Raw genomic sequence first — 27,545 nt, 5'->3', positions numbered from 1 at the left:
GTGGATCTGGTGGATCCAGCCTGATCTTGGGTTAAACAGTCCTTAACACAAGTCAAACCTTTGCGGCAAACCCTGGCTCCTGTATTCCTTACCAAACCTAATGCAGAAATGGGGTGCTTGGCTGCACCCATATGGCTAGGCACCCCATATGTGCATCAAGTATGACAAGTGAGATCCAGTCACTAGTGGAGACTCGAGGATGGTAAGGCGTACACACTGGCAGCAGGTCCCTAGGCCAGCACAAGGGATGGGCCTGTACAAACTTGCTCATCCCCACACCAGCCCAGAGATCAACCCAGGTTAGCCAGGAAAGCACAGGGTCCCTTCCTATGCTTGTTACAGCTGTTGGGTGATAGTAGGGCACAGGATTATCACTTGTCACACTTGATGCACAAGTTGTCACACTTGATGCACAAATGGGGTGCCTAACCATGTGGATTATGCATTCCACCATGACTGGAGAGAAAAGAGAAAGCTAACTGAGCAAATTCATAGTCTTTGCAAGTTGTAATCATTTCAGCCTTTCTAAATTGTACAAGCTGAGCTGGAGATTTGGACACAGACATTTTCCTCTTGCCTGGAGCTAAACCCACCCAAACTGGAGAATTTGCACCCCATTCTCCTGGCTGAAGGTCACCCATGAAAATAGGAGACTTGGAACAGGTCTTGACATCTGGCAATCCTAGGGGTTTCTTTAAGGTCACCAGAGGAAGCAGTCATCAGCAAAATACATGCATTAAAAAAGGGGACAAATAAGAAAACAACAACTTCTCCTTCTCCTTTTCCTTCTATCCTGCCCTTTCCCCAGATTGGGGCCCAAAACAGTGTACAATTACTAAAAAAATTGTTAAAAATCCAGAAAATACAAAGGTTAAAACACAATTAAACGATTAGAACCTAATAAACATGAAATTACTGAAATAACCAAAGGTTGTAGGAGGTTCTAAGTAAAGAGGTATACAAAAATGTTAGTTGCATTGTTTTCTCCCACCTGGGAGGCATTATATTTTGCAACGTAAGTCTTGCCTGTTATTGTTAGCAACATGTAATGAATTTCTTTCTTTATTCGGTTATAATACTTTTAAATAAGTTGTGCTTAAACTGGTGCTACAGCAGCTTGATTCTTTCCTTCAAATGGTATCCTGGAGAACAAGGGTTGGTGGGGGAGGAGGTTGCTGTTTTCCATTCTGCTAATAGAAGTGCAATACAAGAGGGAATGGATTTGTCTTTGAAAAGACCATGAACTAAATTTTATTCTGATACTGAAAAGTAATTCTTAGCCTCTGAAGATGTTCAGAGGCACCCTGCTTTTGAAATCTGGAAGTGTGTATCTTCATTCCTGGTTCTGGTTGGTGGATCTTGGTTTCTAGTAAAAAATAAAAATGCACTTACAATCTCTGCTGTGTATCTTCAGGTTAAACAAGAGGGCTAAATTGACTCCATTTCCCACTGAGTATATTTATTAAAGAATTGGGTGAAGAGAAGTTGAGAAGGTCAGTTGCATTTAAAGTAAATTAAAACACAAGAACCATAGAAACACCAACCTAGGATGCTCTCTAATTTAAGATATACGATGGCCTTGTACATTGCCTTGTAATTTCTCTGTCACACACTCTCTCTTTTGTTCTGTTCTGTTTTGTTTACAGATCCTTCCAAGGGCTGGCATCCTCTTTACATGAAGGGCATATTATCTCAAAGCAGGAGCTGCATACCTTGCTGAAATTTACAATTTTGTCTCCAGATTCCAGAAATCTTGTTCTGTTTCTGCAAGATACAGTAGGTGGTTCTAATTTGCCTTGTCTCAAATCTGTGAAGTGCAGCTTGCATGTAATGAGCCAAAGTGTACCCTCCCTCCTGGTGACCTATGCCATTTTTTTTTGTTTTCCAGCTTAGCGTGGATGACTTCACACGTTACTCGGACTCTTCTGGAAAAGAGACACCATTTTACAATGTGCAGGCAAGCAAAACTATTCCATATGGTGCCTTCTAGCAGTTCCTCAAAAACAAATTTAAAAAGATGTTTGAAAGAAGTGACAGAGACCTTGTAATTCTAGTAACAGATAAAAAGGTTTTTCCAAATTTGAGAAAAAGCTTGTTGTAAAATAACTTTAAGTGGCCATAGTTTCCTTTGCAGCTTTCAAGAAGACCAGTTAATTATTCATGATTAGTACTCCCCTCCCCCCAGTATATTCATTGAGGGTAATGAAGATGAAGAAGCAAGCCAGTTCGAGTTCCTAAGATGTTTTGCAAAAATCTGCTTACAAAGACAACTGAAAACTTTTGGAAACAGTCATCCAAGGATGGTTTCTTCCAAAGCAAAGATAAACACATTCTTCCCATGAGTCTTCCCTCCTTTACACATAGTAAAGATTGCGTCCTTTCTTACATTTGATATCAAGTAATTTTAAAATTTAATCCCTCCTCTCAGTTAAGAGGGTCACTTCAAGCACAGAATAATTAATATTGTTAGAGGTATTCACCTTTAAAATTTCTGTTTTGTTGTCATTCATTCCCAGGCTGACTCTGAAAACATGTTGAAATCACAATAAAAAACTCAGTATATGTTCAAGAACATCTTTTCCAACCCCTCCCATCCAATTCAAATCAATGGAACTCCATGTACATCATGATTCAATGCTTTGTTTCATTGATATTAATTGAAATTAGACACTTCTTGTCCGGATTTTGCTTCATGATGTATGATTTAATTGCTCCAATCTGGGTATTTTCACAATGCAGATTTATTCAGTGAACCCTTATTTAGTGTGCTAGATGAGCATGTCACACTATACTTAATAACAAAGCAAAAACCTAACTTCATGTGAGAGAATGCTATTAAAAGTCTCATTAGATTTGTTCAGCTACATTAGCAATAGTTTGAATCTTTGAGGACCAATGGCTATGTATGAAAGTAGCTGAGTTACTGCTGTTTTAGAAAGGAGGGGTTATTAAAACAGGCGTACCATTTATCTTAAACATTCAGCTCAATTAACCAGTCAAGTACAACCTCTTTCCATTTTAGAATATTTCTTTTTTTTTCCAGTAAGGAGGTATCTTGCAGTGTGAAACAAATCAAACTTACTAAGCAATTGGTGTACATACTAGATACTGCATATACTGAGCTCTATTGATCCAGCAAGATCGTAATTTAAGATAATGGTTAAATGGAAATCACTGACTCCTAAACAATTGCCTCTGTGAAGCCATTGCCACTTTTTTTATTTTCCTCTAGAAATTGCGAGTCATTTGAGGAAATGGGCTACTAGGAAGGACTGGGCCTGAGAATATTTTGAAAGAAATTGTTACTGGGTGTTCATATGACTATTCAAAAGGTTTATGAGCAGACACTTTTCTACTTCATATACTCATAACATTCTCAGGGTGCTGTAACTATGACCCAGGGGAATTTTAATTCGCTCAGAATGCACAGAGGCATAATTCTTTCTATAGGGAAACACATGTCAATGCAAGCATGCGCACACACATGCACACACAAGAACTAAGGAATAAAGGGTTGAGCATTGGAATAGACAAGAGGCTCCACTAATGATGATACTTACTAAAGCATGGTGACTCTGGATGGTCCAATTGGGTATAGTGTTGACTCGGCTGTTCTGAGGAATGCTGAAGGGGACGGCACGTTATTGGAACTAGTCAGAATTCAGAGTGACGTAATTGAGAGTAATCCCTAAATTAGGAAGAAGAAAAATCCCTAGAACTCTTTATCAAAGCTTAGAAATATTAGTCAAAAAACAAAGTTGCAAAACCTTTGGGGAATATAGCGCACCCACGCCATACATGGGCACACCATATGCAGCTTTAACCTTACGTGAAAGGTTAAGCCATGGGACATATAATGGCCCGCATGCCCGCTGCACCGCACCTGGGACCGCTCCCCATTAAAACAAATGAGGTTTGAGTGTACACATTACAGGGGGGGGGAGGTGTCCAGAACAGATGCCCGTGTATGGGGAGGGCCCACTGTACTTTTAATTTTGGTTTGCAGTAGCTTGCCGAAGGCAGTGCAACAGGAGTAAGAGTCTTGCTTTTCACTGATTAAATTGTAAGTGTTCGTTTGTCTTCACTGGTTGTCCAAAAGCCAGGATAAGGTGGCCATTTGGACACATTACTTTGACTTCAAAAATGCCTTGCTGAGCCTCCTTTCATGGCTCCCTCTCTTGTATCTCTTCCTTCCTTTTTCATATGGTTGGGAAGAATCACATGCACCAGCAGTGATTCTTTGCAATTATTTGCAAAAGGGAGGAAGAGATTATTCAGTACCCAGTAGAGGTTTATGAAGACTCAGGTAAGCCAGTCATTCTATGCAAAGATTATACTACTAGTAGGCAGGGAGCAGTCAACATTGTACCAAGAAACTGGTAGAAAAAGGCCAGGTGTGTTTCCAACCAAGGAGCAAACTCACCACAAGCACGAGCATGTTCCCCATCAGCAATAGGACACATTTGCTCCTCCAGATATTGCTGGACTACAACTCCCATCAGAAAGTGTTGGCTAGAGCTGAGGAGTGTTGCAGAGTGGTGAACTGACATGCATAAGGAAGCCATGGCAATGAGTCTGAAAGACCTGAGCAGGGCTATTGAGGATAGGGGAACTTGGAGGGCTCACATTCATAGGGTTGCCACATGTCAAGGTTGACTTGTTGGTAGTGAACAACACAAAGTTGTAAAAAGGATCATCATCAAGGAATTCTGGGACTGTTGGTGTGGTGCTAAATTTCAGGATTGGAAAGATAATTCATTAACCTACATTCTTTCAATGGCAAACCTGGACGTTATAGTCCACAGATGTGGGGCTCCCCTATGAGTTTAGTGTTTGCTACCACTCTGGGGGTGAGTGTGTTGATAGTGATGCTAATCCTTTGAACAGGAGAGTAAAGTAATCTGTAAATCATGTTGAAGGAATGAATACACAGAATGGGATATTTGAAATAAAAAGTTGGGAGGTTAGGCTTGCCAGTATATAACTCCAGTGTTAGTGTGTGTGTGTAAATATTTTATATTCTAATACACTAGTGTCTGTGCCCCCTCTGCAGGATGTATGCTGCAAACCAGCCTTGTTATGTGCCCTGCTGGGTACTTGATGAACCTCCTGTTTTTTGTGTGTCTAGCTTACTTGGAACTGCAGAGGCAGAGTAATAATCAAACTCTTGCTGTGTGAGATATGGCCCAGGGAGAACAGAGACTGCTTTCAGGGTTTAAAGACATATTGACATCTATTACAGATGTTCAATTTATTGTGGTTAGTAAAGTACCTGTAGATTTGCAAGTTCAATGTGTGTGTGTGTGTGTGTGCGCACATTCATGTGCACTTCAAGTTCTCTGTCAATTTATACTGACCCCATAAACTCCATAGGGTTATCTTAGGCGAGAAATACTCAGAGGTGGTTTGCTAGTTTGTGGGATGTGTGTACGTCCGTGTGTCTGTCTCCCATCCAAGTGCTAGCCATAGGATCTGGTACATTTAGGGTATTTAAGTCACCATTAATTCAGCAGGGGCACTTCTGAAATTTTGCTTCAAATCGTTGGTAGGGGAAGCTCTGTACCTCTGTGAGCACAACTCACCATACAGTGTTTAGCACATTGAAATCACCTTGATACCATTAGGACATTAGCAATAATTTATATTTGTAAGCTCCTTCTCCTCCAAGAAACTAAGAGAAGAATCCAGGGGACTAGTTATGCTTCCCATAACAATCCTGTTTGAGCTACCATAGTGTCCTATGTGGCTGAGCAGTTATTCAAACCTCAGTTGCCTAACTTCAATTTTGAAGCACCAAGTACTACAATGTGCCCTCATCATACGTGGGTGCATTTTACACAGCTTTCAGCATACCCTGAAAGACGTGCGGGGAGAAGGGGCGGCACGTCCCATAGGGACTAATGGGGTGCGTGCCCATGGCGTGTGTGTTCCACTGCACCGCCACACCACCACATGCACAAGCCCCATCCATTTAAATGAGGCTCGAGCATAGGCGGTATTTGCTTTACGTGGGGGAGTCTGGAATGGATCCCCTGCGTAAAGCAAGGACTCACTGTATATTACATTACTTAACATGCAGATGTAGGATGCTTATAGGATGTCACTATAAAGATTATCACACACCTTTTTCTTCTGAGCTGGGCATGGGAAGGGCACAGATGTAAACTGCTTAAAAATGGATGTTATTGCAGGCCTCTGTGCCTAGCTCGGAGGCATTGACTACCCGATCCAGACTTCTCCAAGACATCAAACACGTTCTTTGTAAAGTCCAGGAGATATCTAGATTGGGTTTGTGATGCCTCCAAGCTGGGCGTAGAGGTGTATGATTGCTGTTGATGTAGTTGGCTGCCCACAAGTCAGTTCAGACTCATGGCAACCCTGTGGATGAGACATCTCCAAAAGTCTTTATCCTCCACTGCCTTGCTCAGATCCTGCAAGCCCTTTCCCCTAACCCCCCTGATTGAGTCTATCCATCTGGTTTGTGGTCTTCCTCTCTTTCTACCCTCTACATTTACTAACATTACTGTTTTTTCTAGTGATCCGTGCCTTTTCATGATGTGGCCAAAGTATGATCATCTCAACTTGATCAGCTTCCAAGGCTAGCTCTGGTCTGATTTGTTCAAGAACCCATTTGTTTGTCTTCTTGGCTGTCCATGGTCTCCTAAGTACTCTTTTCCAGCACCACATTTCAAATGAGTTGATTTTCTTTCTGTCTACTTCCTTCACTGTCCAGCTCTTGCATCTATACATGGTAATTGGGAATACAATGCCTGAGCGATTCTGACTTTAGTGCTCAGTTGTATGTCTTTGCTCTTCAGTATCTTGTCCGGTTCTTCCACTGGGGCCCTTCCCATTCCTAGTCTTCTTATTTCTTGACTGCAGTCTCCATTCTGGTCAGTGTTTGATTCTAGATATGAGAATTCTTTATTTCAATTTCCTCTTTGTCTAGATTGAACTTGCGAATTTCCTCCTTGATCATTATCTTTGTTTCTTGTTCCAATTCCTGAATGTCTTCTGCTAATATGGTGTCATCTGCATGTTAATGTTGCTTCATCCTATCTTAACTCCTCCTTTTTCTGATTCTAATTCTACTTTTCGATGATGTTTTCAGCATATAAGTTAAACAAGTAGGGTGATAGGGTGCAGCCTTGCCTGATCTCTCTGCTTATTGGGAACAACTCTGTTTCCCCAAATTCTGTTCTGACAGTGGCCTCTTGTCCTTGATACAGATTCCTCATCAGGACTATCAGATATAGTGGCACCCGCATGGCTTTGAGTGCATTCAATAGGTTTTCATGATCTATACAATCACTATAATGTAGTGGTTTGAACGTTGGACTACAACTCTGGAGACCAAAATTCAATTTCCCACTTGGCCATGAAACCCACTGGGTGAGCTTGGGCAAATCATATGTTTTCAGCCTCAGGGGAAGGTAATGGGAAATCTCTGAAAAAAATCTTGCCAATGGTATATACTGTTGACATTAACCTTAATGTATCCCCCACTTGATACAAAAATGAAAAAGAGTTTTATTGGACACTTGTAACAAATGTCCTACAGTTCCTGGCAGTCAAGAAAGCTAATCTTTCATTACATATTGCTACTGCAGGGTTTGGTATACTCCATTTCAGCTTGTTAGGGCTGGCCCCATTAAGAACAAATTTAGGTAATTGTTTTATCAACTTCCCACTGAAAATGAATGGATGATAAAAAATCTTCAATCCAGTGATAGGACTTAAATTAGAGACTAAGGAGTTTATCGCATGGCTTAAAAACCTGACTTAGCTCCTCCAAGTTGAAGTCTCTTTCAGGATAGATTCAGGTACTATCACATGCAAAATGCCACCGATGCCACTGTCCGGTTGAATCCTGGCTAACTTCCAGCTAGAAGACGCACTCAGTTGGCCAATTTGCAAAGCCAGGAGCTTCCCAGTTTTGAAAAGAGGCTGGCTGAGCACAGCTTCTAGCTGGAGGTTAGCCGGGTTTCAGCTGGGCGGCAGGATTGGCAGTGTTTTGCATGTGATAATACCTGACTTTATCCCCAAAAAGACTTCAATGCGGCAGGGGTAAGTGGGTTTTTAATTCCATGTGATAAACTCCTTAAAGACCAGATCATAAGCAGATTAAACCAAATGCTTTATGAGCAGCAACAATGCTAATTATCTATTGATTTATCATGATGGTGCTCCAACTACTATTACCTAAGAGGAAGCCGACAGTTCTTTAATTCACTTTTAACAAATGATACTAATGAATCAGTGTTCTAGAAAATGAACATAGAACTCAAAAGCCTCAAATGACTTCTTTAGGGGTAGAAGAGAACATCACCAATGTGAATTCTGGTTGTGAGTGCTAGATATGAATGTTGTTGTTATTGTTGTGAGCCTTCAATTTATTTCCAAGTTATAGTAACCCTAAGGCAATCCTATAATGAGGTTTTCCTGGAAGGTTTCTTCAGAAAGGGTTTGCCATTGCCATTCTTTGAGGTTGAGAGAATGCAACTGAGAGGAGGGGAAATGGTAGCCAGTCACCTCCAAAGTAATCAGCAATTTGGGGGGCGGGGGAGGTCAATAATGATTCTACATCAAATCTATATTAGGCTTGTGCCATTCTGGGCAACCATGTCTCCTGCCTTCTTTTGTTTATCAGATGTTCATCCTGACTTTCTACATATAATGCTCATGCCTTGCTTTGTTTCACCTCACCTCACCAGCATCTGGTGACTGCCCCATGCATGTCCCCATTTTCTGTCTTTTGTTCACTGGATCCTTGTATACCTACTACATATTGTGAAAATATTGTTTGTTGTTGTTGTTATTATTATTATTATTATTATTATTTGTATTCCGCTTTTTCACAAAGATATCAAAGCGGATTCCAACGTATAAATAAAATATCAAACAATTAAAAATTACAATTTAAGAACCCCAAAACCTGACCCCTCCCCCCATCAAAAAACAGTGATCAACCCCTAAAAAAAGATTAAACATCAAAAAAATTTAAACTGTCCAATATGACTAAACTAAAATTTCAGGCAGATTAGTTTTCTGTTGCCTTTGTACATTTAAGATGCAAACACAATTCATTTTTACAGCTTTCTCATGCTAGTCAATTGGCAAAGATGACAAGGCATTCTCTGTATTGCTGATAAGATTAAATGATTGCAATTTCATGGCCCTGAACTAAACACCATAATTGTCAGTGCCCTCAAATAGCAGCCAGACTGTGGATGAGACAGATTAATGTCCAGAGACTTTATGACTAGATGTCTTTTGCACCCTTTCCTTTAAGGCACCATTGGATTCCAAAGTGTGGACCTCTGACTTCTTAAAAGTGCAGAAAGCATTGAAGAGCATTACCCAATCAGGGACCCTTTCACAGTATACAGTTATAGCACTATGATTCCACTCTAGCTGTCATAGCAACAACCTTTGGAATCTTGGGTCTTGCAGTTTAAGGGCCAATGTTTTTAATTTAAAGAGGGAGATTTCCCAGCCACAGAGCTCTAGTGCCTCACCAAACTACCAGCCCTGAAGAATGTAGCTGTTGCAATTGGAAACCTAGTGCTATAAGTATGTAGTATGAAAGTTCTATTTCTCAAAACAAGCTATCCTTGTGGCAGGGAAAATAAAGTGCCCAGGACCTGCTGCCTTATTTTCCCATTCAAGTTTGAATTAAAACTTACTTATGTATGCACATCATTTCATTTTTCACTGATTGGTGACTCCATGGTTGCATTTGAAAAAGGGATCCCCTGGACTGGGAATATTACATTTTGGACTACAGTTCCTAGAATCCCTCAGTCAGTATGGGCACTACAGCAGAATTCTGGGATTTGCCAGATCCAAAGGTGTAATATTTCTATTTTCCAGGAGCATATGAAAGTTTTATTTGCTGTTGGATCATTCATTCACAATTGCAAGTCACCTCATCACATTATGTTTCAGTTATGGTTTGATGAAAACTAATGTGACTGGATTAAAGGTTGATGCTGTATCCTGCTGCAGGAGAGGGCTGTTAGTAGATGGAAAATTCCAAGAAGTATTTATTTTACATTTAACAAGAATAAATGGGATTTTTCACTACTCCATAAGCGAATCTCAAAACAGCCAGTTCGATGCATACACAAATATTAATTTTTCCAAAACATTTAGAAAATGGGCAACACTCAAAACATTTTTGTTTAGCTTGATGCTGATTGTTACTGGGTTGTTTTATGTAATGAAACTGCATGCCAAACTCTTGTTGAGGATAACAGAGTTTATTTTGCATAACAGAGGCTATAAAAGACTGTAATCAAAGCCTATCAAAGTATAAAAAGCAATCACCCCTGCCTTAATTATCCACTTCATAATTAACGGTTCTTTGTACTTGCTGCAGGAACTTCTTAAGACTTCATCATCTTTGGTTTTGCCAGCTGTTGACTGTCATGCGATTAGTCACCTTTCAGACTACCTCCAAGAATTGCTGAACTGGACTTTAGTTACTGTGGAGGGTCCTGATATACCTCATCTGGCAGTGAATTTATCCAGACCCAATCTATTTGTGGTAAACCTACACCGAACCAGGAGGTACGAAGTGTTATAAAGCTCAGAGCTCTTATGTACATACACAAAATATTTGTGGTAGACCTTACCGACATCTTTAAACTGCAGACCATGTGTAATAGTTACACAGACTAGGTAAAAAGCGTTGAAAGTTATTATCATCAATACTTTTCCTGTAAATCCTACTGATTCATTCTAGAATGTGTTGAATCAGCACACAAACAGAGCACTGTTAATAATCTTTAGTCCTGTTAATATTCAAGTTGCCATATGGAGCACCATCTCTAAGCCCCTATAACACCTAGGCATGATGCCTGGCATTCCTCTGGTTGGTATTATCCCCCCTGAGTGGTATTACTGTGACTTATATTTCTCCTTATTATATGACAAAACCATGCTTTTTTGTTACCAGTGGCTTGATGACCATGCTTCTTTGTGAAGCAAGCTGTGAAAACTGTATTTGTTCCTTTCTGCCCCACCTTTTCAAGAGAGGGGATTTCAGATCCAATCTCCATTCATTTATATACTCACACCCACACCAAATGCTCCCAGACCCTGTGGTTAAATCCTGGACATTGGACATGCTGGGAAATTCAGGGAAATAGACACTGACTTTATATAGACATTTTTGCTTTCCCACGTTGCTTTTGCAATAGAGTATATCATTATAGGCAATCCTATAGGCATTGTCAGAAGTCTTATTAGGTGAAATCATTCAACAGAGGCATAAATTATTGAGTCTGACAAGGATCTGATTATCTGTCTTATCCAATAATTGCTTGTTCTGTTGTCAGTTTAACTATCACTGGCTTTGTTTCTCACCAGTTTTCCTTTCCTTTTCTCAATAACAAATTACACTAAAAACATTTGATCTCCCAGGAAATGATTTTTAAAAAAACAAATGTAAATTCCAAAGCCCCAACAAGATGTGATACATTAATTCTCCTCTTTCTCCACATTGCAAATAATAGCAGTTGAGTGTTTGTCCTCCAGACTGAGACTGTGTCATGGAGGAAAGTAATTAACCCTTGTCTTTCTTTCTGCTTTCCAATTCCCATTTTGTATTCTCCATTTTACAGTCTTTAACCAAGCCCCTAGTTTCATCCAGATTTCAGACTTCTGACATTTAAAAATAACTATGCAAGTTGTTTCAGTATTGCAAATAAAATATCAAGCTTTTGAAATATCCAAAATTACTCCCACTTTTTATATCTGACCGAGTTTTCCAGTTCTGTCTGGAATAGTGAATGCAACATGCTGCTAGTGGAGGAAAATCTATTAATGACCACTTTCCCCACTATGGTTCAATAACCAGTCTGAGTGTGAATATTTCATTCTGCTTCACTGTACAAATGATTAAATAGTGGGCACAGTGTGGGTGTGGTCTGGTTGTTCTTCTCTTGGGAATCCCTAAGGAAATCTTCATCTGGGAAGCCTCAGACTACTTCTGATGCTTGGGCATGGAGAACAAAACATCCCCAGGGAATAGCTATGTTTCCTGGTATATTTTCTATGGTCTATACTCTTGAAATAATTTTTTGATTTTTTGCAGAGTAATTTTTTAATACACATTGTTTTCTGTTACTGTAGACTTTTAATATTAATAGGCTGGCAATCTGTGGATTTGACTGCCCATGGACCATCACACCCCATATTATTCAATGGAGTTGTGTGCACACAGATGCACTGATGCATCTGTGCATATATCGCTGGTATTGAATCGTACTAGAATCATCCATATTATTTGCCATCTGCTGCCGGGAAGGGGGGGGAACAGAACCAGTGGGAAGTCCGCTATATAAGGAAATGAGAATGATTCTAACCTGTTAACACTGGGAAGTTACAAGTACACAGACAACTTTGCTTCATGGGAATTTTTTCCAACGATCACTTCTCTGCTTTCCTGCAGTACCACATGCCACATTGTTACTGCTACAGTGACACTTTGAAAAATTACCTTTTTTATTTTTATTGTTTTGTGACAAAATAAAACATTAAATAAAGGAAAAACCAATCAAGATGCAGGAAATGCAGCAAAAAGATTTGTGGAAATGTCATTGTCAGTATTGAGGAATGTATAGCGCAGAAAAAAACAGTGCAAGTTAAGCTATCAGAACACAAAAGTGGTGAGGGTGTGATACACGGCATCAGCATTAAGTTATCCCTATGTGTATGGTTAAAGCAGTTTTCAAATGCAACAACCCAAAACAACTGACTAGTGCAACCTAGCTTCTATTAGCAATACTGTACTTCTATTGGGTCACTGATACTAGAGAATGTCAACCAAGAGTCTTCAAAATTTTTCTATCTGGAAAATATTGTATCTTGGCTAGCAAATCTACACACCTTTAAACAACAACAATAACAGCCAAACATGTTGTATCTTTCCTATTTTTATCTCAGTTTCTTCTATTTTATGTTTCCTCCTCCTTAAAAAGTTATGAAAAGGTTTCCTTTTCAGTGAATAATTCTAAATATTTACTTGCAAAATTGACATTGTTTGGGTGTTTTAAAATGTGGATATTGTAATTTTCCTCCTATCTTCTTCATGTAGAACAAATGAACTTTCCCATCAAAAAGAGCTCATGGAAAATGGTAAGTTATGCACAAGGAATATGTTATAGAGAATTTCCCCAATAAAGCAAGAAAGATCAGCATTAAGAAAAAGAATTCTGTGTATAGTATATTCTTCTGCTGTATAAGATCCGTTTGAATCTGCACTGCTGATAAAATTTCTGCTGTTCCATCATATATGGGGGGAGCTGATTCTTCTTACCATTATGAATATACAAAGTCACTTGTTGTTGGTTTTTTGTGGATGCCGGCCATGAAAGTCTTCGACTTCATAAAGTCACTTGCCTTGTTCAGACTTTGGTTAGTCTTCAGAGTACATTTAGGTCATTTATTCTACCTAACCATGAATGTCTAAGGGCAAGTCTACACCAGCTACTTAATCTGGGATCAGTCTGGAGTTTATGTCCTGGACTAGCCCTGAATTGATTCTTATGGTTACCACATGCTGAATCCAGTATGACACTGCTTCATTGTGCACCTGGACCAGCTGAGCTAACACCATATTGGTCTCACTGGCCAATCCTCCTTGGTGCAGCTCCTTGCAAGAGCATGGTTGTTGCCATTGCTTCTACTGAGGTCAGAACGGAGCACTCTGCCATGTGATCAACAAGGAGAGGTTGTTCTACCCTCTCCATATCGATCACATGTGTGCCCCATTCTGACCTTAGAAGAAGTGACAGCAATGGTCAGGCTCTCACAGAGAGCTGCTTAGCTGACAAGGCAGTGGTGGCTGCTCCAAAGAGGATCTACCCCCTTCCCTGCACTGTTCAGCACAGTGTAAGGGAGATGGTATCGGGTTTTTCTAGACAACTGGATAGTGGCAAATCAGATTCAATCCAGCTATCCAGACACCCAAGAGAACTGGAGGCATGCCAGAGTTTCCTGGAAACTGGAATGAACCATGTGCTCTCTTAAAATAGAGTAACACTTTTTAAAAAGCAGTTTTGCTGTGGATGTGACTGTACATTATCTGGACACATCACACTGGGACTGGTATGAATCCAGTATATATACTTAGCATATCTTCTTTTTGGAATACCTGTATTGTAAGCCTCCTTATAGAACATACAGAAGCTGACTCCCACATTTTAGCTAACTCCCAAAGTGATACTAAGGGGGATAGTATCGCCTTCTTTTACTAGTGGTCACAACAATACATTGTTCTGCTTGGCACCTTTTTGAAAGTACCTTTGTCTAAGACTGGACAGTACCACGTATGCATAATGATTTTCAATGTGTCAGCCATTTATCTTTCCATTGCTCCCTCTGAAACTGAAGCCTCTCTAAATAGGTTGAGGTCCTTCCTGATTTTTCTATTATGTGTGGAGAGGTTAATAGAAAATAGCAAAAACATTTAAAAGCTGACTGGTGGTACTTTAGTAAAGGGTCCACCAGTAATTGTCTAGATGATTGCTACTCCTTCCAGTCAAAACACATTGTGCAATTATTCCACTGTTCTCTCCTCAATTGTGTCTGTGTTTGTGTGTGTGTATAAAGGCAAAAGAGGAAGCAGGGAAACATGGTAGGGTGTACAAGTGGAAGATTACTGTGTCTTTATTCCAAGGTTCACTCTGCCATTAGAGAGAATGATATAGCTACTTCGGGTAGAATATTTTGGCTGTCATGAAAAGGGAGCCAGTTATAATCTCTCCATTTAGGACCTTATGTTCAGCTGACCATTTTTTTGAGGTTGGAAGCTCCCCAACTTTGAAAAAGTGTGGGCTGAGGCTTTGACCCAGGATACATCCAGGTGGCGGCATCCCAGCTAGACAGGCAGCAACAGGCAGTTCTGGATCCAGAACTGAAGCCAGAAGAGGTAAAATGGCTTATTTGCCATGGGATAAGCTCCTTGGTTAAAATTATAGTTTTATTGCCAGAGACGGTGAGAGGATATTTGTTCCCATGTATCCAAATAATTGGCTGGCTTTAAGCACTACACATCTTGATTTTAAACATGGGAGGGTGCTGTTTGCTACTAAACAAAACAAAGTCTTGAGATGGTGAATGAAGCAGGGCAATTGTGTGATGACATTCTAGTCCGGGGGCCTTCCTGTGTTAAATGTCAGGATTTCAGCATGCTGCCAAAAGGAATAGTTTAACCACTATATACCATAACCCAGCTTGCACATTATAAAATTCTAATTTCAGTCAGTTTCAGCCCTATGTTAGTACAATAGTTTGTGGGTTTGGTAGATGGATGTCTGCTTGATACTTTGGTGCAGCTGTATTGCAATTTTTTTCCCTCTCACTGGAGAATTAAAGCAGTTTGACACCACTTTAACTGTCATGACTCTATCCTGTAGAATCCTGGGACCTGTAGTTTGGTGAGGCACCAGAGCATTTTGAAAGATCAAGGTGAATACTTCACGAAACTACAAATCTCAGAATTTCACAGGATAAAGTCATGGCAACTAAAGCGGTGTCAAACAGCTTTAATTCTGCAGTGTGGTAGTGCCCTTTGTCTGGGTTACTTTCCATTTAAATGCTTCAACAACTTTGTTAACATGCTTTCAAATTACCTCCAATAGTCCCCAGAGCTCTGTGCCTTTTCTGAGCTGTTGTTTACATTGAATGATGTAGACATTAAGCTCTTCAGGGCAAGATAGTTGTTTTATTCTGTTTGTGTAAATTGTTGTACACATTGTGCAACAAAGAATATTTAAATATTGACAAGCATGGATAACTGTTTGAATCCCAGTTTGTCTGACCTCCCTAAAAATTTCAACTCTTCTGGGTGAAGTAGTATGTAGAGAGATCTTGTAGCACTTTTGAGACTAACTGAAAGAACGAAATGAATTCTGCCACTTCTGGGTGAAGTTAATGACATTAAAATATTCTTTTGACATTCTATTTACAGACCAATTAATTGGAAGTTTTACCAGATCTTTGCAGCAGCAAGGAATTCAGGCTTCATTCATTTATACAGCAAGAAGACCTTCAAGAGTGAGTAATTTCAAAGCTTAGCACCATTATATGTTGGGCACATGGCACATAATGGATTTCTGGTGAATATTGTGCTTGATGTTACACATTTCATTAAAAGGGTGTGTTCACTCTACATTCTTCATCCTAAGAAATAGGATGACAGCTAGTGTTTAAGGGGCAGCAGAAGAAAAGAATTAAGGCTTTGGATGTATGCATTAAAATTTGAATGTTGATGACAAAAATGACATTTAAATCCATCATCTATGTCCTTCATAAGGACAATTGCAAGGGTCCCAACCTTTTTGGACCAAAGTGCACACAGGGAATTTGGAGAGTTGTGAATCATCTAATAAAATCATCACCACAGAGAGTCACAAGACACCCACTAGCCAGATGTCAAACTTGTAAGATTAAAAGAACTGTAATTTGCCAAAGAGCCTAAGCTTGAGGAAGGAATTGGAGTTGAAATCCTAAACACAAAAGCTGCTTTGGGCCTATAGGTTTTCTGCCTTAAATTCATTTCACAGAAGATAAACTGATGAATATCTGAGACAAGTAATTTGTCCAAGAAATCAAGAACACACAGAAATAGAGTCCTAACTCCAAAACAAAATATTTGCAAGCACAAAGAAATATGGATGAGGAAGAGGAGAAAACTTCTACAAAAGCCGACTTTGTTCCCTTAAATTGAATGGCTCAAAATACCCGGTAATTTCATTTACAGCACACAGATCATTTAGCATTAGGAACATGCACTTCCTTCCCTAAGGGTGTAACTGTCTTATTTACAAAGCAGGAAAGTCACTGATGATAATTTGAAGGTTGCCCTACCCTTTTGGCATCAAAGAAAGCTGCAGGACTGTGGGCTCCTTCAAAGAGGTCATATGTTGCTGGAGGTTACAGGTTTGGTAGCTGCAAGGTGTTTTCTAAAACAGATGTTTCTGTTGTCCCTGATGATGTGGTGGCAATTCCTGGCACCAGCAAGAACATTTAATTCCTACTCAGGTGGTGCTTTCTTTAAAAAAATAATCTTGGATATATTGGAAAAAGGAACTTCTGTGATTCAATACTTGTGGTCCATAGGTTCCTTGGTTCCAACTCCTCCTCCTCATTTTTATGATGTGTGGTACGTGTGTATGTGGATGGGGATGACTGACAGCTGGGATGTTCCCTTGCAGTTTACATTAAGGATATTTATATCTCTGTTCCTTTAAAATGAAGACCTGACCTTACCAGCTCTCACAACATGCAAAACTAATAGGTTTAGGAGTGAGTAAGGGAATTGATATCTGAATGATGATTGGACAAGCTGTTTATTATGTTTTTCAGCTTCAAAGGCTTTCGTGGCCAGCATACATAGCTTTTTGTGGGGTTTTCAGGCTATGTGGCCATGTTTTAGAAGAGCTTGTTTCTGACATTTCGCCACCATCTCTGGCTGGCATCTTCAGAGAATGCTGGCATGGAAGTGAGTGGGTTAACTTTAAGGGTTTCTTCTTTCCTGTTGAAGTTGTCCAGGTGCTTGTGGATTTCAATGGCTTCCCTGTGCATTCTGACCTGATACTTGTTGGCAAGGTCCAAAATTTTAGTGTTTTCAAACAGCATTTTTGAAATATAAACCATCCTGGGCATAAATTACTATTTGAAAACAATGAAATTTTGGACCATGCCAACAACTATCAGGTCAGAATGCACAGGGAAGCCATTGAAATCCATAAATACCTGGACAGTTTCAACAGGAAAGAAGAAACTCTTAGCAAAGGGGCTTTGCAGACAGTCCTGAAGGGGCGGTCTCCAGCTGCTCCTTTTACAGCCAGATTGGGGCTGTGGCAATTACATGCTACAGCCTTGAGCTGGCCTTCGCAGGATGCAAAAAGGAGCCACAAAAAGCGGCTACTTTTTGCGCCCTGGAAAGTGTGCGATAGCTGTGGAATCATGGCTTTATGGTGCTCCTTCAGTGCTGTGTTGTGCAGACACAGTGTCAGAGGAGTGCCATGATGCAATGCACCATGTGGAGCATCTCACGGTGTCATGCCACCCTGGGGACGGAATTGGAACATGCATCATGTGGCTGCTATGCCCTGACTCCACCTCCAAGCTGACTTTTAAGGCTGGTCTGCACAGGGCCAAATTTTGGCTACCAGTCCTGATAAACACTAAAATTAAGACCTAGCAAATGCAAATGAAAACTACCCAGGGTCAGGGGTTTTCCCAGCAGACAATGGATCTCTAATTATACAGACACAAATCTTCTTTGCATATCCTCCCACCCTGAGGCCTTACAGTTCAACAACAAAATGATACACAGATTAACATGGAAATCACTCATCCCAACCCAGGGTCACACAGTATATGTATACCCCACTCATTTTCATGCCAGCATTCTATGAAGATGCCAGCCACAAATGTCAGGAACAAACTCTTCTAGAATCATAGAATCGTAGAGTTGGAAGAGACCGCAAGGGCCATCCAGTCTAACCCCCTGCCATGCAGGAAATCTAAATCAAAGCATCCCCAACAGATGACCATCTAGCCTCTGATTAAAGACCTCTAAGGAAGGAGACTCTACCACACTCCGAGGGAGTTTGTTCCACTGTTGAACAGCCCTTACTGTCAGGAAGTTCCTCCTAATGTTGAGGTGGAATCTCTTTTCCTGGAACTTGCATCCATTGCTCCAGGTCCTAGTCTCTTGAGCAGCAGAAAACAAGCTCATAGCCTGAAAAACCCACAACTCTCCTATTTTTCAGCTTTCTTCATGCCCCACTTCCCCTCTGCCTTTTACAGGAACTAAAAAAAAAAAAAGTGCTAAGTGAGAGCCTGTGAGTGACTGCAGAGGTGGCTTGTTGTTATTGTTGAAACCCTATGAATGAGAGACATTCAAGAACACTGGTCATCAATTGCCCTGCTCAAGACTTGCAAACTGAGGGCTGTGGTTTCTTTAATTGAATAAATCCATCTGTAATGCAGACTCTCATTTTTCTTACTTCCTTCCATTTTGCCAAGTATTCTCATTTTCCCCCATATCAGCATCTCATGATATGTCTAAGGTATGACAGCCTCAGTTTAATCATCTTGGCTTTATTTTTGGCACTAGGTGGAACCCATCGAACTCTCATCCAGCACCACATTTCAGTTGAATTGATTTTGTTCCTGTCAATATTCTTTACTCTCCAGGTTTCACAGTCATATACAGAAAATGTAAATACTGTGACATGAATGATTCTGACTTTGGTATAAATGATACATGTTTACACTTGGGGATCTTATCTAGTTCATTCATAGCTGCCCTTCCAAGTCTTATTATTATAATATTCTTGATATCAATTTATGTAACAGTATTCTTAATAATGTTATAGTATAACATTTGATATTACCTTTATTCATAATGGAAAGGTGGCCTATAAATATAACATTTTTTTAAAAAAATGACAAAAAAGGCCTGCTAAACTGGAAAAAAAGGTCCCTTCCTTTTCCTCCTTCCATTCTGCCCATTTTGAGCACTGCTTTACATTGAAAAACTAAAATTTAACTTGTGGTTGCAGACAAAATACTTAATTATTTCCCAGCTAGGTCAGCCAGATTCCAACATGGAACATAAAGACAAGTTTAAAATAATTACAGCAAGAACTGCTTTGAGCTGGTTGAAGCGAGCTGAATGTTACTCTAGTCTAGGGAAAGTAAACATCGGTTTGACAGTATAGCAGTTCAAATGGCCTGAGACTGAAATGATAGCAATCTTTTATTATTCAGTCCACAGGACATAATTATATTTGGCTAAATAATAGGAAACACTAATTTCTGCTCTGGAGTTATTTCCTAGCACAGAAGCTGTGCCTCTTTTACTCAAACGGTATGTTCATTTTCACAGAGAGATAGAATAGAATTTATATCTATTATGTTAATGTTTTGCCAAAAAGATTAGAGCTCACTTGAGACATAAGTGTCCCACATATGTCACTGATAATGTTTCCCTGTATTTCCTCTCAATACTCATGTAAAAGACTTGTAAAGTTTTACACAAACTGAAAGGATTTCCCAGGAGACCAAGGGGGAGAAAAATGGGGAAGATTAGGTAGAACTGAAAAATGAAGTGCTAATTTCTGTTGAAAGAAAAAAAAAGACACACTTAAATTCCTTTTGTCTGGGTCAATGTCAATTTACCTGTCCTAAATAATTTTCCACCTTGATCAGCCTCAAGCTAAAAGGAAAGATGTTGAATGAGAAACTCTATACAAGGCAGCAGAGTATACTTCTGGGGAAACAGAATAACATTCAAACTACTAGGTGTGTGTCTTCTACTTACTGTAAAGTACACATCTGAATCGTGTATAGGTGGGGGGGAAACAGGTTTTTTAAAATCTAAAATTAGTTTAAACACATACTTATCATTCAGGTTTTATGCCAATGAGAATATTTATTTTTGAAATCCCCATACAGGTAAACAAATGCTCAAATAAAACAGAGATGGGTGGAGTTTTAAATCTACTGTAGTTCAGTTGTTCCTGCTTGTCCTGCTCTTGACTAGAGCTTTTCATACTTACTGTAGAGTAGAAAAGGAAAGAAATATTGCCACACAGAATGATCAGCATCCAGCTCTGAGTTATTGCTTTCACCTGAAACTCCTTGTCCATCTCCTTCTTTCAGGTCACTGTGCTCCCAAAAAACCTACTTTGAAAGACTAGGAAACCCTGTAGGGTGCTAGATTTTTGCCACCCCAGAAAGCAGCAGAGCAGGGAAAAGAAAGCCCCATTAATGGTAGCATTGGTGTAAATGTTTAATGCTAGCACTTAGGAGTTTATTACACAGGAGGGCAAAAATGGGAATTTAAGATTTACAGTGAACCCCCCCCCTGCCCCGCAAAAGTGGATTTAGTATCAGACGATGCCCGGGTTAACCCAACATTAACTCAGACAGAAAGTAGAAAAGACATGCAAAAATGCAATTGATTTTCAGATGGCATCACTTTTAAGGTGCATTAATGTAACATTAACCTGGCTAGAAAGTAGACAAAACACGATTCTTTTTACTTAAAAAAAATCTCAGAAGTAAAATAGAATGATGTTTTGTCAACTTTCTAGCCGGTTTAATATTGCATTAACCCTGATATGTCTGAAAATCAATCACACATAGGCATGTCTTCCTAGGTTTTTTTTTTTTGGGGGGGGGGGTTAAATCCCATTTTAAATCCTGTTTCTGCATGGGATGCCTCCCATGTAATAAACATCTTAGAAAGCTGAAGCTGTTGTGTGCCTTCTAGTGATGGTGATCCTAATGGTGATCCTAAGATGAACCTATCATGGGAGTTTTGTGCCAAGATTTCTTCAAAGGAGGTTTCCCATTGCCTTCCTCCTAGACTGAGAGACTGGGATTTGCCCAAGGTCACCCAATGCATTTCTATGCCTGAGTAGAGATTTAAACTGTGGTCTCCCAGAGATCTAGTCCAGCATTCAAACCACTACACCACACTAGCTCTTAATCCCTGGAAAGAAACTTCACCAGTTATTATGGTAAACTTCCAGATGATTCTGTGAAAACAAATGGCTCAGCCTTAAACCTGACTTCTTCAAGGCTTTCTATACTCTTGCCTTTTTGTCATGCTACAAAACTGAGAGTAACACATATACCCCCAAACTCCTCTAAGAGCTGCACTGCTTCTGAGGATGTGTTGAGCCAGTATGGAGTAGGGATTTAAGTGTCAGATTCGGACTCTAATGACCAAAGTTTGAATCCTCGCTCGACCATACAACCCATTGGGTGGCCTCAGAATTAGAGGACGGCAATGGCAAAGCCCCTTTGAACAAGTCTGGCTAGGAAAATGCCATAATAAGTTAGGGTTACCGTAAACTGGAAATTACTTGAAGGCATACAACAACAACAACAACAGAAAGGCTTACCCATAAGTGTGTGGGGGAGGGAAGACATACTCCTACTAGAGAAAGTTGCATTCATTTATTACAGTGACAGTTATTTTTGCAGTTTTACACTGTTAAAATAATGCAGTATGTATGAGCCACAGTGCTAACCAGATAGACCTCCTAATGATTTATTGCCTGTTCTGCCCAAAGATTGCCATGAATGTGCAAGAGTGCCTTTTCAGAAGTAGTACATTTCCTTAAAGTTTCATTTCATCTTTGTGAAAATCCAAAGTGCCCATTCCATTTTCAACAAGTTATGCTGAAGCCTGTTTTGAAAAGAAGAAAAAAGAACCACACACATACACAAAGAGAGCCTGCTGTGCACTTGTATATGCAACCACTGCCTCAATTTTCTTTACTTTCTTCTTGTGAATAGCCTCTAATCTAATGCTCTGCAGCACCCACCTGGCTCACTGATCCATACATACTGCTGAGATTTCATTTACTTGCGACTAACATTTTCTCCTTTTATGGCTGTGCAATCTCACCTAAATGTTGATTCCTACACATTGCCACACTATTCATGTTCCTGCATGCAACAATATTTTTTTTAAAAAAAACATCTTCCATACAATCCAGCTGTAGAATGAGGTTTTCAAGTCTGCATTGATAGTTTTGAAACCATACATAAGTTGTGAAGCTAGATATTGATCTTTAATTATTATTTTTTTCATATTTCAACTTCTTTTCAAGCTGGATGTATTGATTTTAAGAATAGAAAGGGGGAAAAACAAACTTTTACATTATGTCCCTTGACTGTGTATTGGTAAAAGAAGAGGCAGGTAACTAGCTAAAATATATCTTTATTTTTTCACTTAGTGTGGTCAAGAAATGCAGTGGTCTTGGGAGAAAAAAATCCACCCCATTTGCACTTCTAACCTTCCAAGCTGCTCTTGGCAAATCTTGGCTTTGCTATGATGTTTATTAAGTAGTTGGATTTTAATCCCTTTCTGATGAAATGTTTGAGAGCAGCATGCTCCCAACAGAATTTAGCGTTATCTTTAAAACATTTATCTGGTCACCTAGCCATTCACTTATCCATCTTTAGTCTGAAACCATTTAGTGGGGTCAGAAGTCTGAAAATGGAAAATAATGCCAAATTTTCTGCCTGAATTTGATAGACATTCACTCCTGCCCTTAGTTTTTGCTTCTGAGTGACCTCTAAATAATATCCCATAATTGTATGCAGTGTGAGCGATTTTAAACATCTGTTTCCATGGCACCAGAGAAACTTTTATTCATATACTTTTATTGACCATATTTAGTATTCTTATGTTGAGTTGGTCCCAGGCTTGAAAGAACATGTTCTGATCATCTATTGAAAAGATTTTGTAATTTATAAATCTTCCAATATTGTCCCATATATTTCTGCCAATCTCTAATGTGTTGAAAGGCAGACTATATATTTTGGGCACCTCACACACTCCCACTCTAGATTTTAATTTCCCACTTTCAGTGTGATAAGAATTGTCTCTTGAGCACATTTCAAGGCAATGTTTGGGGTGGGAGGAAGAAAAAGGAAGCGAACACCACATAAAATAGTTCTGTGAGAAAATCAGTCTTTGTTGTTCATTTTATATTTCATGTCTATCCTTTGATCAATGTGAAATATATATATAAAGAAACCTGTTGCATTTCACCCTCAAACTATAACCAGGAATTAATGTTATGTACAGACAGTCATTCTTGTGTCATCATGAACTCACTCATCTTGACATTTTTTGGAGCTGTAAAAGAGTTGCATATCAGAAATGATTGTGCATTTGCTTAACTTGTGAAGATTTTTTAAAAAATCTTTTCTGGGTCCTAAAGGCTAACAGTTTCTGAAAAGGAATGTGACATTCAGTACTTTTGGATATATATATACACACGCACACACAGAGAGACACAGAAACACACACACACACACACACACACACAGTTTGAGTATCCCTTATCCAGAATTCTGAAATACTCCAAAATCGACCTCAGGGGTGGCTGAGATAAGTAACGCCTTCACCTTCTGATGGTTTTGTTTCCTGCACAAACTTTGTTTCATGCACAAAAGTATTAAAAATACAATCTATAAAATTACTTTCATGTTCTGTGTACAAGGTACAGATGAAACATAAATGGATTTCTTTTTTTAGACTTGGGTCCCATCTCCAAGATATCTCAATATGTGTATGCAAATATTCCCAAATTTTAAAAAAATCTGAAATCCAAAATACTTCTGGTCGCTTATACCATTCAGATAAGGGAGACTCAACCTGTGTGTGTGTGCGTGTATTCAGAAACCAAGACTTCACCACCTTTCAGACAAATTCCATGCAATAAGCTCTTTTTCTTTAAAATGTGCAAAAAAAAGAGCATGAATCATTCTTCATGCACATGGCATACACATGAAAATGCAATGAATTTACAGGTGCATGAAGAGCCAAGAGAGAGTCTTCTATGTGTCCCCTTTTTCATGGGGCGTGTGTATGTGTATGTGTGAGGGTAGGGATGGGGGTAATCTTGGTTCAAGGAACAAACATAAGAGTACCACAATTAAAGTTTGCCACTATTGGACTGTAATTCTAGAATTTACATCTCTGTTTGCTCAGTGCAAAAGCAGTCCCCTGTGATGGGAAAGATCACCCCCTGCCTTGCATGCACACGAGTCAGCCTGAGAACCTAGGGGGAGGAAGGTTTTCAATTAAGCTCTCCCCATTCTTTTTCCCAGTCCTGAAATTTCAACCCAAACTGCAATTGATTACTATCTCTGTGTGGGAGATCTTTCTAATTACACTACCCCTCCACATAAGAATACTCCCCAAATTTCTAGCATTGTTCTAACTTAAAACTTCAGCAGAGCATTTAGAAATACAATTTAGACATCCAAAGAAAAACGGCAGTGACTAACAGTGACCCTAAGGTGAACCTATCATGGGTATTTCTTGGTAGAATTTGTTCACAGGGGGTTTGTCTTTGCCTTCCTCTGAGGCTGAACGAGTGTGACTTGCTCAAAGTTTGCCCAGTAGGTTTCCATGGCTGAGCAGGGATTGGAACCCTGGTTTCCCAAGGTCCTCCTGCCACACTCAAACCATTACACCATGCTGGCATATTTATAGCAACTTCCAAACGACATTGTTGGAATAATTGCATTATTTTCAAACCGCCACAATAAACCTCACTAGATTTCTGTTGCACTCTGTCCTTCTCTCCTTTAAAGAAACTGGAAGGCTGCTAGTGCTATCATGACACATGCTTAAACTCAGGGCTGGTACAGACAGGCCAAAATAAAGCTGCTTCAGGCCTCTGGAGGAATGCTATTTAAATGATACATGCATCGTAAGAGGCCAGAAGCTGCGCCTAAGCTAAGGACTGGAGTATGGCTTTGGTGTGGCTTCGGGGCCTCTTAGGATGCATGTGTCATTCAAATAGCATTCCTCCAAAGAGACCTGTACAGATAGGCCAAAATAAAGCTGCTTTGGGTCCTCAGTTAACTTTAATAGGGGTTTGAGCAGTTTGCATGTGGTATCCCAGCCATTTTCTCTGGTTAATCAAAAGTTAGCCTGAGAGGCTGTGCTTTTTCTTTGGAAGCCAAACAGTGCAAATCAGAAGGGTCTGGTTTCTTTTACAACATGCTTTGAAAATGAATTTTAAAAGTAAAAATCACCACTGATAAGCAGAGGTGCGGCACAGTGCCTGTTTTTCTGCCAGAGGGAAGCCGCTGCTGCCAAACCACGTGGCTGCCCGCCGGCAGAAAAAGAACTCTCAAAAAGCACAGCCGATACATAAGTGCCATGTCGCACCGTGCAGATGCTGCATGGCGCTTACATAATAATGGCGGCCCTCCCCCCAGTCACCATCCTGCTTGGCTTTATTCATGAGTAAAACCATGCAGGGCAGGGAGGGAGAGGGCCCAAGACCCCACAGTCCCGTCATCTGTGGCTTTACTCATGACTAAAGGTTAAAAGTTAAGGGGTGAATTTGGGGAGAATGTGATGGCCAGAATACTCCAGAGGCAGCCTGGGATATTTTGGCAAGTGTAAACAAGCCTCTAGACTTCAGTAGAGCTATCCAAGGTATAAGTCCTATCTTCACAATATGCCCAGCAACTTGAGGAGCTTAAGTCTGTACTAAAACCAAATTGGTTTTGATTTACCACTGATAAGGTACCACTAGTGGCCCCTGCTTTATGGGCACATTTAGGAGTGGCCAGAGTGCTTTTGTCCCCTCCAAGCCGACTTCATCCTGTACACACTACCCAGTCAACAGACACTTGGAACTATTTAGACCTTGAGCAAGTCACACTCTCTCAGCCTTAAAAAAGCCAATGCCACACTTCCTCTGGGGAAAAAAAAATATTTCTGGGAAGATCCTATGATAGAGCTATCATACATCAGTGCCACTTTGAAGGCACATAACAAGAAAAAAATGTATATTTTTTGGAGTTCTTGTCTTTCTTGCCCAGCATTTTTACTGTAGTAATTAAATTATTAAATTAGTAATTAATTTAGTACTTTTACTTTTACTGTTACATTTAAAAATAATCAGTTACTTTACGTAACTTAGTTGTGACTTGATTTTTGTGAAAGGGAACTAATTGTAAGGAATTCAATATTTTAATGTGTTATTTCCAAGTGCCAATCATTTCAAAGGATGTTAGTACTTTTCGCAAGTCAATTTTCTCTATTTTGCCTCCTGACCAAATTAAAGTGAGAAAGTGTTCACTGAAATGCAGAACAGGCAGGTTTCACAGCATAGCGCCCTTAGCAGAAATGGGCAGGAGTTTAATCTACTACTTGCTGACATTTCTTTCAAAATCCACATGGCTTTCGCTTTTTCAGATAGTATATGCCCTTGGGGTATACCTGTGTTAAGGAAAAAAGTTGTGTTGAAATGCATTCTCAGTTATTCTCTTATCTGGAGTGTAACTGGGCTTTTCTAGCTCAGGCAGGTTTACTCAGTGTCAGTCATTGCCACACTAAGTGTGCTATCATACACATTAATGCAATTATCAGAGTTTTATTTATCATCTACTCTAGGAAGGTAGCAACTCATTCTTCCTTACAGCATGACCCAATAAGAAGTTGGTAAGCTATGTCATGGGGAGCCATCATAATGTAGTTGTTTGAGCATTGGACTAAGACTGTGGAGACCAGAGTTCAAATCTAGGCTTGGCCATGAAACCCACTGGGTACCTTGGGCACATCACACTCTCTCAGCCTCAGATGAGAGAAATGCCAAACCTTCTCTGAACTAATGTTGCCAAGAAAACCCAATGATAAGTTTGCCTTAGGGTCACCATAAGTAAAAAATGACTTGAAAGTACACAGCAACAACAAATTGAATCATTATACATTTCTTTACTAAAAAAAAGTGTGGTATACCAAAAACTAGGGTGCATCCACACAGTAGAAATAAGGCAGTGTGACACCACATTATGTGCTGTAGCACCATCTTATGGAATCCTGGGATTTGCCATTTTGCAAGATCTTTAGCCTTCTCTGCCAAAAAGTGCTAGCGCCTCACAAAAGTACAATCCCCAGGATTCTGTAGGATGGAGCCATGGGAGCTAAAATGGTGTCAAAGTGCATTATTTCTAAGTGTAGATGCATT

At 39.8% G+C, this 27,545-nt stretch overlaps 1 protein-coding gene across 1 annotated transcript in view; it reads left to right on the top strand.

The window, feature by feature from the left end:
* The window catches only part of LOC121931449 (V-type proton ATPase subunit S1-like), a 104,601-nt gene that overhangs the window by 18,485 nt on the left and 58,571 nt on the right, over positions 1-27,545 (top strand). Inside the window, exons 2-6 of the mRNA XM_042469237.1 lie at positions 1,647-1,776; positions 1,889-1,957; positions 10,382-10,572; positions 13,103-13,143; positions 15,980-16,065. Of these exons, the coding sequence (XP_042325171.1) occupies positions 1,647-1,776; positions 1,889-1,957; positions 10,382-10,572; positions 13,103-13,143; positions 15,980-16,065 (517 nt within the window). The remainder of the gene's footprint in view (positions 1-1,646; positions 1,777-1,888; positions 1,958-10,381; positions 10,573-13,102; positions 13,144-15,979; positions 16,066-27,545) is intronic.

Source organism: Sceloporus undulatus, chromosome 5 (genome assembly GCF_019175285.1).
Source record: "Sceloporus undulatus isolate JIND9_A2432 ecotype Alabama chromosome 5, SceUnd_v1.1, whole genome shotgun sequence".
Lineage (NCBI taxonomy): Eukaryota > Metazoa > Chordata > Lepidosauria > Squamata > Phrynosomatidae > Sceloporus > Sceloporus undulatus.
Note: the sequence above shows the minus strand (reverse complement) of the source record. Positions and strands in the feature narration are given on the sequence as shown.